The following is a 12,718-nucleotide window of genomic DNA, read 5'->3' as shown; positions in this document are numbered from 1 at the left end:
AAAATAACAACATGACAGTAAGACACATTAAATCATTCTTGTATATGATGCATCACATTGCAAATGCTCTTTTAAACCGATGCATCGCATGGTTACCTTTTAATGCACCAAGCGATGCACCTACCCCATGATTTACTCACCCTCAAGCATTCTGAGATACATATGTCCATCATCTTCACTGTAAAAAGGGAAACATTTATTTAACTTCAAATTTTCACCTAAAGTAAAACCACTGTAAAGTGAAATTTTAAGTTTAAAAATAATACAATTTTGTATGTGTTACCAATTGAAGTCATTTTTAAGTTGATCCAATGTTTCACTTTTTACAATGTTTCAGACGAGCACATTTGGAGTCGTTTTAGGAAATGTTCTTGCTTTTCCAAGCTTTATAATGGTAGAAAACAGGGATCAGGGAACAATTTCTCACATTAAACCTCAAAAAAAGTGCATTCATCCTTCACAGAATAGCTCAGTGGTAGAGCATTGCGTTTGCAGCCTTAAAATTAATGGGTTCAAACACAAATACTGATAAAAAATGTATAGCTTGTAATGCACTGTAAGTTGCTTTGGATAAAAGTGTCTGCCAAATGCATAAATATAAATTTACAGAGGAATCCACACGGCTCCAAGGGGTTAATAAAGGTCTTTTGTGGGTAATCCATGTGATTGTGTTAGAAAAATGTAAAATTTTATTTCAAACTTTTGTGAAGACACGGGGAAAGAGAGACAGCCCGAATCGAGTACTTTGTACTGATATGCCCGCCCCTTAAAAGCAAAGCGGAGAAACGGCCTGTGGTGAGGGAGAATGGACACATGAAAGTACGCGTCTCAGGTCTATGGCTGCAAACCAATCTTGGGGGCGAATTGATTGAAATATTAGCTTCGGCGTTAACATCCTGAAGGAAAGTACGGTTCAGTAGGCGTAAATCCAAGATCGGTCGTAACCCGCCGCCTTTTTTGAAACCATGAAAAACGGGGTGGAAAAGCCTGACCTCATCTCGGTTGGAGGGACTGGCTCGATTGCATCCTTCGCCAGTAGGACATCGACTTCTGCACGCAGTACATGTGCATTGGACGCTTTCACTGTAGTAAAACGAATGCCAGAGAATTTGGGGGTGTGCCGGTTGAATTGTATTTTTCGTAACCGAGGCGAATTGTGCGTAATAACCAATGGTACGGGCTGGGGGGGCTGAAGCCAAGCACCCAGAGACCGTGCGAGTGGAATTAGCGGCACTACCGGTGAACCTGCGGAGGGGCAGCCGAGCGGGACAGGTGTGACTGCTGATGTGTGTGCCGTGGGAGTACAAATAACTACAGTGTGTGGTGTGACACTGACCTGAGCCCGCTGAGGGTGATGGTCGTCCGGTCTCCTGCACGGAGAGGGTACTTGTGGGTACTGGCTGGACAGCCGGCGGAACAGCAAAATGAAACCAAGGATTTTCCACCCGGCCCTCTTCGGGGGAAGGAGCGGTGCATTCACTGTCTCTCAAAGAGTGATCCCATTCAATTCCAGGTCGCCCGTCTCAGGACCACTTGGACCTTTCTTTACCTCCATAGGTGGCGGGCTGAGGGGCAAGGCGGGCTTGTCACAGCGGGTTCCTCGACGTTGCCTGGATGATAATAGCTGCGACAGGGCACCCTCGATGAGGAGAAGGATTGAGGTGGCGCCGTAGATGGACCGGAAGGGGGCAGCTGGCTTCTGACAGGGCATGATGGCCTCAGTCTACTGGCAGTAGAGTACTGCTGTAAAGCACTCTACCACATCGCCGAAAAGGCCAGTCTGGACATTCAGGAGAATGTCGCCTCTCTGCGAACCTGATTTGCAGACGCCGTTTAGTGCGGACGACTGCTACTGGTTGGTGAGGAAAGGAACGGCTGCCCCCTCCAGAGTCGGGACATCACCATACCTAGCAGCCCGTGGATCGAGAGAGGTGAGGGCTTAAAGGGGTCAACAGATACCGGCGGTCTCATAGAACACGAGCCAACCGTTCTCCATGACCCAGCCGGCTCATCATGCGCCTTGGGGCTTATATATGCACCTGGCGGGGCGGCGCCGGCATTATGCAAATACCTCAATGCCAAGTTCATTGGCGTTTTAGTAGTTACTCGAAGTAGATTGGTCTCTCTTAGCAAGTTCCCAATTTGTTGGTCACGACATGATGTCGTAGTGACCGACTGAAAGGGAACTGGCGTATGCCTGTGACATAAACGCATTTGCTACGAGAGCCACCGTGAGCAGACTTTTGCGTTTTTACCCTTTAGATGGGAATGCGAGGGTAGATCGTTTTTAAGATTTCCAATCTGGAGGATGGATTCACTTTTTTGCGTTTTAAGCCCCCAAAATGCCATCACCGTGTAAACGAAAGGCACATCCGATAAAATATTTTAACGTTTTCACACTCAAGCGATCTCGTGTAAACAGGCCCATAAAGAGACAGAAAGAGTGATGTCTCCCTTTAAGGTGGACTTTGAGCTTTGTAATACTGTAGATTGTATTTATGCTCAAACAGAATCATTACACCCTAACTAAAGTTGTATGTTTTACAATGAAAAACTTCTACAAGAAAATCAACAGAAAGAACCGAATCTTTTATTCAGAAACAGTAAATGGTGCAGTTATGAAATGTGCAAAAAATTGTAAAATGGTGAAAACGTAAAAAAAGTGCAATGTTAATCCTAATGTTATTAAAGACTTAAACATTCAAATCTGAATGCTGCACAATATTCACATGGTGAAAACAGAAAAGCCACTTCCCTTCTCACACACCGCTTAGACACGGAAGTCAGAGAAAACGAAACTTGAGTTGTGTCTGAGCTGTTGATCTTCCCTCACTGTTCGTCTCTACATGCAGTAAAATGGCTGAAGCCAGTATTTCAGTGGCCCAGGATCAATTAATTTGTTCAGTGTGTCTGGATCTACTGAAGGATCCAGTGACCATTCCCTGTGGACACAGTTACTGTATGAGATGTATTACAAACTACTGGAATCAGAAGGATCAGAAGAAAGACTACAGCTGTCCTCAATGCAGACAGACCTTCAGGCCAAGGCCGGCTCTGAATAAAAACACCATACTGGCTGAAATGGTGGAGAAACTGAAGAAGACTGAAGTACAAGCTGATGTTTCTGCTCAGTGTTCTGCTGGAGATGTGCCGTGTGACGTCTGTACTGAAATCAAACACAAAGCTGTCAAGTCCTGTCTGATGTGTCTGAACTCTTACTGTCAACATCACCTCCAACAACATGAAACTTTCTTCAAAGGAAAGAGACACAACTTGATAGAGGCCACTGGACGACTTCAGGAGATCATCTGCCCTCAACATGATAGACTACTGGAGATTTATTGTCGTACTGATCAGCGTTGTGTGTGTTATCTGTGTACGATGGATGAACACAAAAATCATGACACTGTATCAGCTGCAGCAGAGAGAACTGAGAAACAGGTATGAACTCACAACATAGACTTTCTGTATATTATAATGAAAAACTGTTAATGTCAAATAATAAACATTCATGATTCTCTTATACTATTAGGAGTCATAATTCATAACAATAGGGTACACTGTAAAATATTTTGTAATATAAACCCTGAATTGCCTGAGTTGGCTGAGGAAGATCAATCGATCGAAGCGTTGCAATGCAACAATCATAACATTTTTCAGCAGCAGATAGTGTGTGGGAATTGCTTTTTGTTACGAGACTTTTTGTCTTCTCATCCTACGCACCTATCCATTCACTTCAGGTGTGCAACGCTAATTTGTTTTAATATAAATCCTGAATTGAAAATGTATCTTAATAATTTAGATTGTTACTTGATATTTTCGGTCAATCTTTTATTTTCAAACAAGAGGGTTTTAGGTGATACAAAGAGAAAATACCACCAGAGAATGAAGCAGATAGAAAAGGAGCTTAAGGATCTGAGAGATGTTATTGAGTCTAATAAGGTGAGTTTTCATGAGAAGTTTGAGTGCTGGAGAAGTTTCAGTCTGACTGAAGCTCACTGTGTGATGTAAGATCTGATTGTAATGTGTGTGTGTGTGTGTGTGTGCGTGCGATAACAGCGATCTGCAAAGACAGCAGTGGAGGACAGTAAGAGGATCTTTAATCAACTGATCCGCTCCATTGAGAGAAGACGCTCTGAGGTGATACAGCTGATCAGAGATCAGGAAAAGACTGCAGTGAGTCGAGCTGAAGAACGACTGGAGCGACTGACGCAGGAGATTGATGATCTGAGGAGGAGAGACGCTGAGCTGGTGAAACTTTCACACACAGATGATCACATTTATTTCCTAAAGGTAACACAACAACACAGTGCTTTTAGTTACATCTTGATATTAGAGATGAAGAGTCATTTCTAATATTACTCTCACTTTAACTGAATCTATTTATTTATTTTTATTTTATCAGGATCCCCATTAGCTGATGCAACAAATGCATCTGCTACTCTTCCTGTGGTCCACACATAACACATAACTCACATAACAATACACAATCCTTTTATCCAGTCCTACACCAAAAACAGCAAATTCTCATCAAATACAAATATACATATACTCACTCACATATACACAACATACAGACACATATACCTCCACATACACATACAATATCCTCTATCTACCAATATAAGCTAACATAAAAAAACTTTTATTTGTTTTTTAAAACTCATAATATTTTGAATTTTAGCAATATGACCTGGAAGAGAGTTCCATTCAACCATAGCTCTATACAACACCGTACGTTGTTTTGAATTTGTTTTAGATTTTGGAATAGTATATTTACCAATAACAGCATGCCTCATGAGATATGTATGTACATTAGAGCTCATACGAAGTTGCCCATACAGAAAATCTGGAATTTTCATTAAATTAATTTTATTTATTAAGCCAAGGAGTGATACTTTTAATCTCTCATCAACCGGTAACCAGAGATGTATAAAGTACTAGGGACCTAGACTTGAGTAAAAGTACAAGTGCTCTATCAAAAAAGTGACTTGAGTAGAAGTTGAAGTGCTCTTTAGGCACAGCACTTAAGTGGAAGTACTAAAGTATTAAACATGTTTTGTACTTAAGTATTGAAAGTAGTTTATTTTAAAATATACTACTCAAGTACTGAAAGTAAAAGTACAAGTATTGTGTAATATAGTTATTAAAGAAAACAGTCAAAAGTTTGAATATAATATTGTTTATATTATTTCAAATGTTTAACCTAAATGACACTCACAATTCCTTTGGCTGTAGCAGGAGTACAAGGACATGAATGTTCAGATAATTCAGATTAATTTAACTGATCTGGTGATAGAGAATTCAGAATTAATGAAATATTAGTCGATATAATGGTAATAGGTAAAGGTACAAGGTGTTTCAATGAATTTAGGTTTCCTTCTTTCGCGCACACTCGCCCTTTCTCGCGCATTCTCTCTCTCTCTCTCTCTGTCTTTCTCGCGCACTTTGGTTCTTTCTTCGCTTCACATTTGTCCACAACGCCGGCTCATATTTGTGAATTAAGAGGGAGGGAGGGGTCCGCCCTTCACTATCTCCGATTGGTTTAGACCACCGTGTGTGTGTTTAATGTGTATCACCGCTCCGGCAGTGATAATGTGGGTTTGGAATGATTCGTAACATTTGAGTGTAATGAGTAACTATGCAGCACATAAAAAATGTATCGGAGTAAAAGTATTAAACTCTTCAGTAAATAATAATACTTCAGTAAAGTACAGATACTGTCTTTTAGTACTTAAGTATAGTAGTGAAGTAGTTCTACTTCGTTACTATACATCTCTGCCGGTAACCAGTATAACTTGCTGTGCATTGTTTTAACATTAGCCCTCATTGTACAGAAAAGGGCTAACCGAGCAGCTCGGTTCTGAACCCTCTGTAGTTTCCCTATATTCTTCTTTGTAGTTCCTGACCAAACCACAGAGCAGTAATCTAAGTGCGATAACACTAGTGTCTGCAAAACAGATTTAATCAAATATGAATTTAAAAACTAATAAAACCTTTTAACTACAGATATATTTCTTTCACCACTTCCTCTATATGTCTTGACTACGACAAAGTACAATCTAATGTTTCCCCAAGAAGGTTTATTTCATGCACCTGGTCAACAGCAACATCATTTAGTACCAAATCCAACCTGGGCCTTGTTTTTAGTGAACATTTAGTTCCAAATAATATACTTTTAGTCTTGCCCATTATTTAGGACAAGTTTATTATCAATTACCCAATTAGATACCATCTGCAACTCATTGTTGAGAGCTGCAGAAACGTTTTCTAAAGCTGAAGCAGGCATAAAAAGTGTTACATCATCCACATACATAGACACAGAAGCCCCTCCACAGACCATTGGGAGATCATTCGTGAAGATAGAAAAAAGCAATGGTCCTAATGAAGACCCTTGTGGAATCCCACATGCTACAGACCTTACCTCAGAAAAGAACGGTGTTTGTTGTTTCACCTCCCACCTCTACAATGGGTGTGTAGGTATAGTTTGGAATGCGTATTTTGCAACGATTTTTGTGTGAGCATATCAGTGAACACCCCTGACCACTCTGTGAGTTTCACGTCTTTGTAAACGAAAGTTTAATGCATTTTAGGAAGGATTGTTCCAGTGCACCATTAAACCCATTGTAGAGGTGGGAACAACAAACACCCGAAAATTCTCGGGGCAGCCGCATATGTCGAAATTTCAGTCAAAACCGTTCTATTTCATCATAAACAATCTGAAAACAGGGCTTTAAGTGTAAAATACCGAACTTGTCCTTTAATAAATGCATCATAAAAAGCCTTGTGATGGTAACTCCCAAAAATTATAAATATTTAACACAAACTCATCTAAATCTCCAACTATATGAACAATAATACATTAAACAATCTTTTCTCGTTGTTTCTTTAGAGTTTTCAGTCTCTGTCTGTCTCTCTTGGATGTAAAGATGAACCCAACATCACTTTTACTTCTCAACTCTGTTTTGATGATGTGAGAAAATCTGTATCTATACTGAAAGAAAAACTTCAGGATTTCTACAAAGAGATTGACAAGATATCTTATAAAGGTAAAAAAGTTCTTGTAATATAAAAAATATCAACCCAGCTAGAAATAAAAAGTTCTAAGAACGTTCCCTGAAAGTTCCCGAATGTTCCCAAAAACATTCTGCCAACTTTAAAAGCGGCTAGTTTTTTTTAAGTTCTAGGAACGTTTCTGTTGTCTGAACGTTAGAGTAGTGTTGCATTTTGCCATTTTTGGGCGTTGTGACAGTGTCATGTTTTGATGTTCACACGGTGTTTGGAACAGCAGCTGTTTGTTATGTTGACTTGTTTGATTGTTGTGTGAATGATAGAGAAACATTGCATTTTATTATTTTAGAAAACATTATTTCTGTATGCAGTAAATATATTGCTGTAGAAAACACAATTCACTTGCTAGGTTTGGATGTTGATGTTTCATTTTAAGTCACCCTTATTGTGATTCGTGTTTGTTTTGGTTGGTCTCTTGACACTTGGCTTTTTGCCTGCTGGTTTTTTCCTGGTTGTGTTGGCTTTGTGGTGGTGCACCACATTTGTTGTGAAGGGTTGTTGGTGTGTTTCTGTGGTTGTTGGTACATAATGGTAAAGATCATCACCTAGTTCATTTACTAATCAAAAGTTTATTTTCTGCCAATATTATATATTAGATCCAACTCTTTCACAGCAGTTTGTCATTAAGGAGTTTTAGAAACTTTGGACAAAAAATATCCACTGTATAGTTGGGATGCCCAAGCATCAAGAATCAGACTATGAATCTCAACCATGGTGACAATTAAAATTGTTAAAAAAAATCCTTATTTATCCATGCTGCAGTGCATGCTGGGAGTCCTGAATGAGGTTTGTAATTTGTTAATACCCAGCATGCATTGCAGCATGAAGTTTTTCATTTGGTTGTCGCCATGGTTGAGATTCGTGGTCTGGTTCTTGATGTTTGTGCATCCCAGTTATACGGCAGGTGTTTTTTGTCCGGAGTTTCTAAAACTCCTTAATGACAAAATGCTGTGAAGGTGCTGGGTCTCATTTGCATTTTTGACAAAAAATAAAGTTTTGATTAGTAAATGAATTAGGTGATGATCTTTACCATTATGTACCAACAACCACAGAATAACACTATTAACTTGGCATGTTCATAACACATGTTGTGCATTAACACAACCAGGAAAAAACTAGCAAGCAAATAGTCAAGTGTCAACATACCAACTAAAACAAACACTAATCACAATAAGGGTGACTTAAAATGAAACAAACATCAACATCTAAACCTAGTAAGTGAATTAAGTTTTCTACAGCAATATATTTACTGCATACAGAAATAATGTTTTATAAAATAATAAAATGCAATGTTTCTCTATCATTTACATAACAATTAAACAAGTCAATATAATAAACAGCTGTTGATTTAAACATTGTTTGAACATTAAAACATGACATTGTCATAACGTTTAAAATGGTAAAATGTAACATTACTCTAACGTTCAGACAACAGAAACGTTCCTAGAACTTAAAAAAAACTAGCCGCTTTTAACGTTGGCAGAATGTTTTTGAGAACATTCGGGAACTTTCAGGGAACGTTCTTAGAACTTTTTATTTCTAGCTGGGAAAGCATATAAAAACACATGGTGCATATATGTACTGTATGCCTACTTTTAAAATTACAATTGCAGCCATTATTTATTTTTATGTCTTTAGTTACATCCATCAAGAGAACACCCACCAATGAACCTAAAACCAGACAGGAGTTTCTAGAATGTAAGACATCACACATGCACACACACACACGCACCCCTCCCTCCCAATCACACATTCTGGTTTCCATGTTATGTGGGGACATTCCATTGACGTAATGCATTTTATACCGTACAAACTGTATATTCTATTCCCCTTACCTACCCCATTCCCTAACCCCAACCATCACAGAAACCCTTCTCCTACTTCACATTTTCAATAAACATCATTCTGTTTGATTCATAAGCTTGTTTCCTCATGGGGACATCAAAATTGTCCCCACAAGGTCACAAAAACACTGGTATTCCTATGTTTGTGGGGACAATTGGTCCCCACAACGTGATAATTACCAGGTACACACACGCACACACACACACACACACACACACACACACACACACACACACACACACACACACACACACACACACACACACACACACACACACACACACACAGAAACTGACAGCTTTATTTACAGTAAATCAATTTGTTTTTTATCTTCATCAGATTTCTGTCAGCTGACTCTGGATACAAACACAGTGAATAAAAAACTCCATCTATCTGAGAAAAACCGAAGAGTTTCATGGACTAATAGAGTCCAGCAGTATCCTGATCATCCAGACAGATTTGATAATGTGTGTCAAGTGTTGTGTAGAGAAAGTGTGTGTGGACGCTGTTACTGGGAGATTGAGTTCAGTGCTGATGTGTTTACTGGTGTGTGTATATCAGTGTCATATAAGAGCATCAGCAGAAAGGGTCGGGGTGATGAATGTGAGTTTATATATAATGATCAGTGCTGGAGTTTGTACTGCTGTTCATCCAGGTGTTCATTCTATCACAACAACAAACGCACAGATCTTCCTGTAGTGTCTCGCTCCTGTATAATAGGAGTGTATGTGGATCACAGTGCAGGATCTTTGTCCTTTTACAGCGTCTCTGACACAATGAAGCTCATACACAGAGTCAACACCACATTCACTCAACCTTTATATACTGGGTTTGCGGTTTATGGAGGATCAACAGTAAAAATCTGTGATGTTAAAAGATAGTTTATATATGAATGTAAATATGACTGTTTTTTGTTGTTTTGTTGTTTAGAACACTGTCATGTAGGACAATTCTGTTAGGTTAATGTGCTTGTGTGAAGCATGGACTGGTGTGAATCATGTACATTTCTTTTTTAATAAGAAATGCTGGTGTGCTAGTGCATGTCTACAATAATTCCTTGCTGTTTGGGCATCACTATTGGCATCAAGCAATATAGTGGTTGGGCAATGTTAATGAAACGTGTTTCTTTTAAACAGAAGGCTTTCAATAAATAAGGAAAAGCTAATGACAGGAAAAACTTAAACATGTTGATACAGGCTTAAAACAACGAAACGCAGCGTGTTGAGGACATCTGCAAAAGTTTTTATTACAAGCAATATTAAAGGCAAGTAATTTGCGCGAGTGCCGTGAGCGAATTAGCATAAACGTATTGTTTGGTGATGTGGACGATGATATAGTTATCGTTATAGTTATCGTTATAATGTGAACGGCCCTTCAGTGCTTGTATGATGAATGCGGATACTGTATGAACAATATAGTTATAAATATCCGGATAAGTTACGGCTGGCAATAAGGACGGATCTTTACTTAAGGCTATTGGGTCTATTTGATATTGTTCCACAATAATCAAGCTCATCTTCTCTTAATACAGACGAGATGAAGCCATTAGGCTACTGCTCCCCTCGACTCAAATCTATGTGCGGCTAGGGGCAGGACAGATGTCATGTCAACAAGATGGCCGCGGTTAGCGACTTCCGGTGTTTGTGAATAAGCCCTATTATTGTATTAACAGGAACAATCAAAAAACGATTGGGTTGCTCACGTAACCCTGGTTCCCTGAAATAACGGGAATGAGCATTGCGTCAGTTGCTGACGCTATGGGGAAAATCCTGTTTACTTCATGACTGAAGCCTATTGGTTAATGTCTGTAAAAATTATAGACCAATGGTGTTTGAACCCGCAAAAGAACGAATCTTATGCTCTATATAAGTGGGGGTAGAAACGCCATCTCGCTTACCTTATTCGACTGAGCCGAATAAAGCTTGCTGCGACAATGTTTATAGCACGGTCAGCTACGCGGTGCTCGTTCCTGTTATTTCAGGGAACCAGGGTTACTTGAGTAACCCAATCGTTCCCTTTCAATACGGTTCACTTCACATTGCGTCAGTTGCTGACGCTATGGGGGAACGTTATCCCATCACACCGTGCATATATACAACGGTTTAAGTGCCTTACTTGAGAGACGCCGAACGGGGCCTGATTACCAGTCTATAAACATCTGAAGCCTGAGTAAAAGCACCATAATGATACGCATACGGGTGAAGCCATTTATGCACCGCAATGCAATATTTGTAGTATACAAGCCGGCGAGTTCCCAGAGCGCGCCGCAAGTGAGTACTTGTAAATAGAAAATATGACGGTGAGTTGGCTTAAACGCACCGTGACGTGTAATACAACAATACAAGCGGCATACAGGTGGAATCAGCGAGTGCACCGTGATACGCGTGTATGAGTTTAAGCTGACAGAACCTGCGCTTGTAGGGCAGGCATATCTTAAAGCACCAATCAACTTGGCATGCAGGTATGTGCATCTGCTGGCTCCACCCCACCATTTGAGTATTTAACGAGCATCAGGTGCAATATTAAATCAGCTTTTTATGCTTCGAAAGCCAGCAGATCAACTACTATTAAGAATCTCTCTATCTTGTTCCGAAATACGCTGTGTGTCTGAAGTTGATTGGACAGACAGCTCCACAGCGGAAAACATTACATTAAAGCATTCTTGTATATGATGCATCGCATCGTTAACTTTTTATGCAGATGCACCGAGCGGTGCACCTACCTCATGATTTACAAGCAATCCGAGATACATGTCCTTCATCTTCACTGTTAAAAGTGAAACATTTAATCAAAATTTTTCAACTAAAGTTAAACTACTGTAAAGTGAAAATTTAAGCTGAATTTTTTTTATGTGTTACCAATTTAAGTCTTGTTTAAGTTGATCCAACGGTTCACTTTTTACAATGTTTCAGACGAGCACATTTGGAGTCATTTTAGGAAATGTTCTTGCTTTTTCAAGCTTTATAATGGTAGAAAACAGGGATCAGGGAACAATTTCTCACATTAAACCTCAAAAAAGTGCATTCATCCTTCACAGAATAGTTCAGTGGTAGAGCATTGCGTTTGCAGCGCAAAATGTAATGGGTTCGAACCAGTGCTTTAAGTGGCCCAAAAGAGGTGCCGGTACTCTATTTTTTTTTTGCTGACTTGCCTATATTGAAGGGGTTTTATATTTAGCAGTCAACAGACGACCTTGTAAAAAATAATTAATCCTTTTATAAATTTGTGGATTTGCTTGAGCTAGAAATAGCTACTGAACATAAATAAAATGTGCAAAAGGATTTTGAAAAAATACCATTAGAAAGAGCTACTGTAGAACGAGCTTTTGAACATAAATAAAATGTGCAAAAGGTAGATATGTGAGTAAAATTTTCAGCATGGTTAAATGCTAAAACTAGTGGTTCAGATAGAAAAAGCTTGAAAAAAACTTTAAAATGACACCAAGACCATGTCTATGGGGTCAAGAATAACAAAATACTGGCCATTTGAAACTCTAAAGTCATTTATTTTGTCCCATTGTTTTCCATTTTGCGGGTGGTAAAACTACTGTGCACGTCATTCAAATTCATTGAAATTTCTTTTACTTTAAGTTGAGCATTTAAACTAAATGTATATTACAATTTCAAGAAGGTTTTCTGCACATCGCCTGCGGAATGCCGACGTTGCGTCGAGGGGAACCAACCTGAACGCCGCGACAGCGGAGATTATCACGTACCTACAAGGCTTGCGTCTGACCTGCAGCTATCATTCTGGCTTGGTGGGATGTCAGCGAGTCCTCTGATTCTGACCTTGTTCTTTTACT

The 12,718-nt window shown here is 39.4% G+C and overlaps 1 protein-coding gene across 1 annotated transcript; it reads left to right on the top strand.

The window, feature by feature from the left end:
* Window positions 1-2,838: 2,838 nt before the first annotated feature.
* On the top strand, window positions 2,839-12,401 carry LOC129427254 (E3 ubiquitin/ISG15 ligase TRIM25). Its single transcript, XM_055183628.2, has 6 exons — window positions 2,839-3,441; window positions 3,847-3,942; window positions 4,060-4,293; window positions 6,893-7,049; window positions 8,710-8,769; window positions 9,256-12,401. The coding sequence occupies exons 1-6, from the start codon at window positions 2,857-2,859 to the stop codon at window positions 9,795-9,797; spliced, it is 1,674 nt and encodes a 557-aa protein (XP_055039603.2). The 5' UTR covers window positions 2,839-2,856; the 3' UTR covers window positions 9,798-12,401.
* The last annotated feature ends 317 nt before the right edge of the window (window positions 12,402-12,718 follow it).

Source organism: Misgurnus anguillicaudatus, chromosome 14 (assembly GCF_027580225.2).
Source record: "Misgurnus anguillicaudatus chromosome 14, ASM2758022v2, whole genome shotgun sequence".
NCBI classification, from domain to species: Eukaryota; Metazoa; Chordata; class Actinopteri; order Cypriniformes; family Cobitidae; genus Misgurnus; species Misgurnus anguillicaudatus.
The sequence above is the reverse complement of the archived record's forward strand: the minus strand, read 5'-3'. Positions and strand labels throughout refer to the sequence as shown.

Coding starts and splice junctions, on each gene's coding strand:
- LOC129427254 (XM_055183628.2), top strand. CDS start 2,857: ATGGCTGAAGCCAGTATTTCAGTGGCCCAGGATCAATTAATTTGTTCA. Junction 3,442..3,846: donor CAGAGAGAACTGAGAAACAG/GTATGAACTCAC, acceptor TTTTCAAACAAG/AGGGTTTTAGGTGATACAAA. Junction 3,943..4,059: donor ATGTTATTGAGTCTAATAAG/GTGAGTTTTCAT, acceptor GTGCGATAACAG/CGATCTGCAAAGACAGCAGT.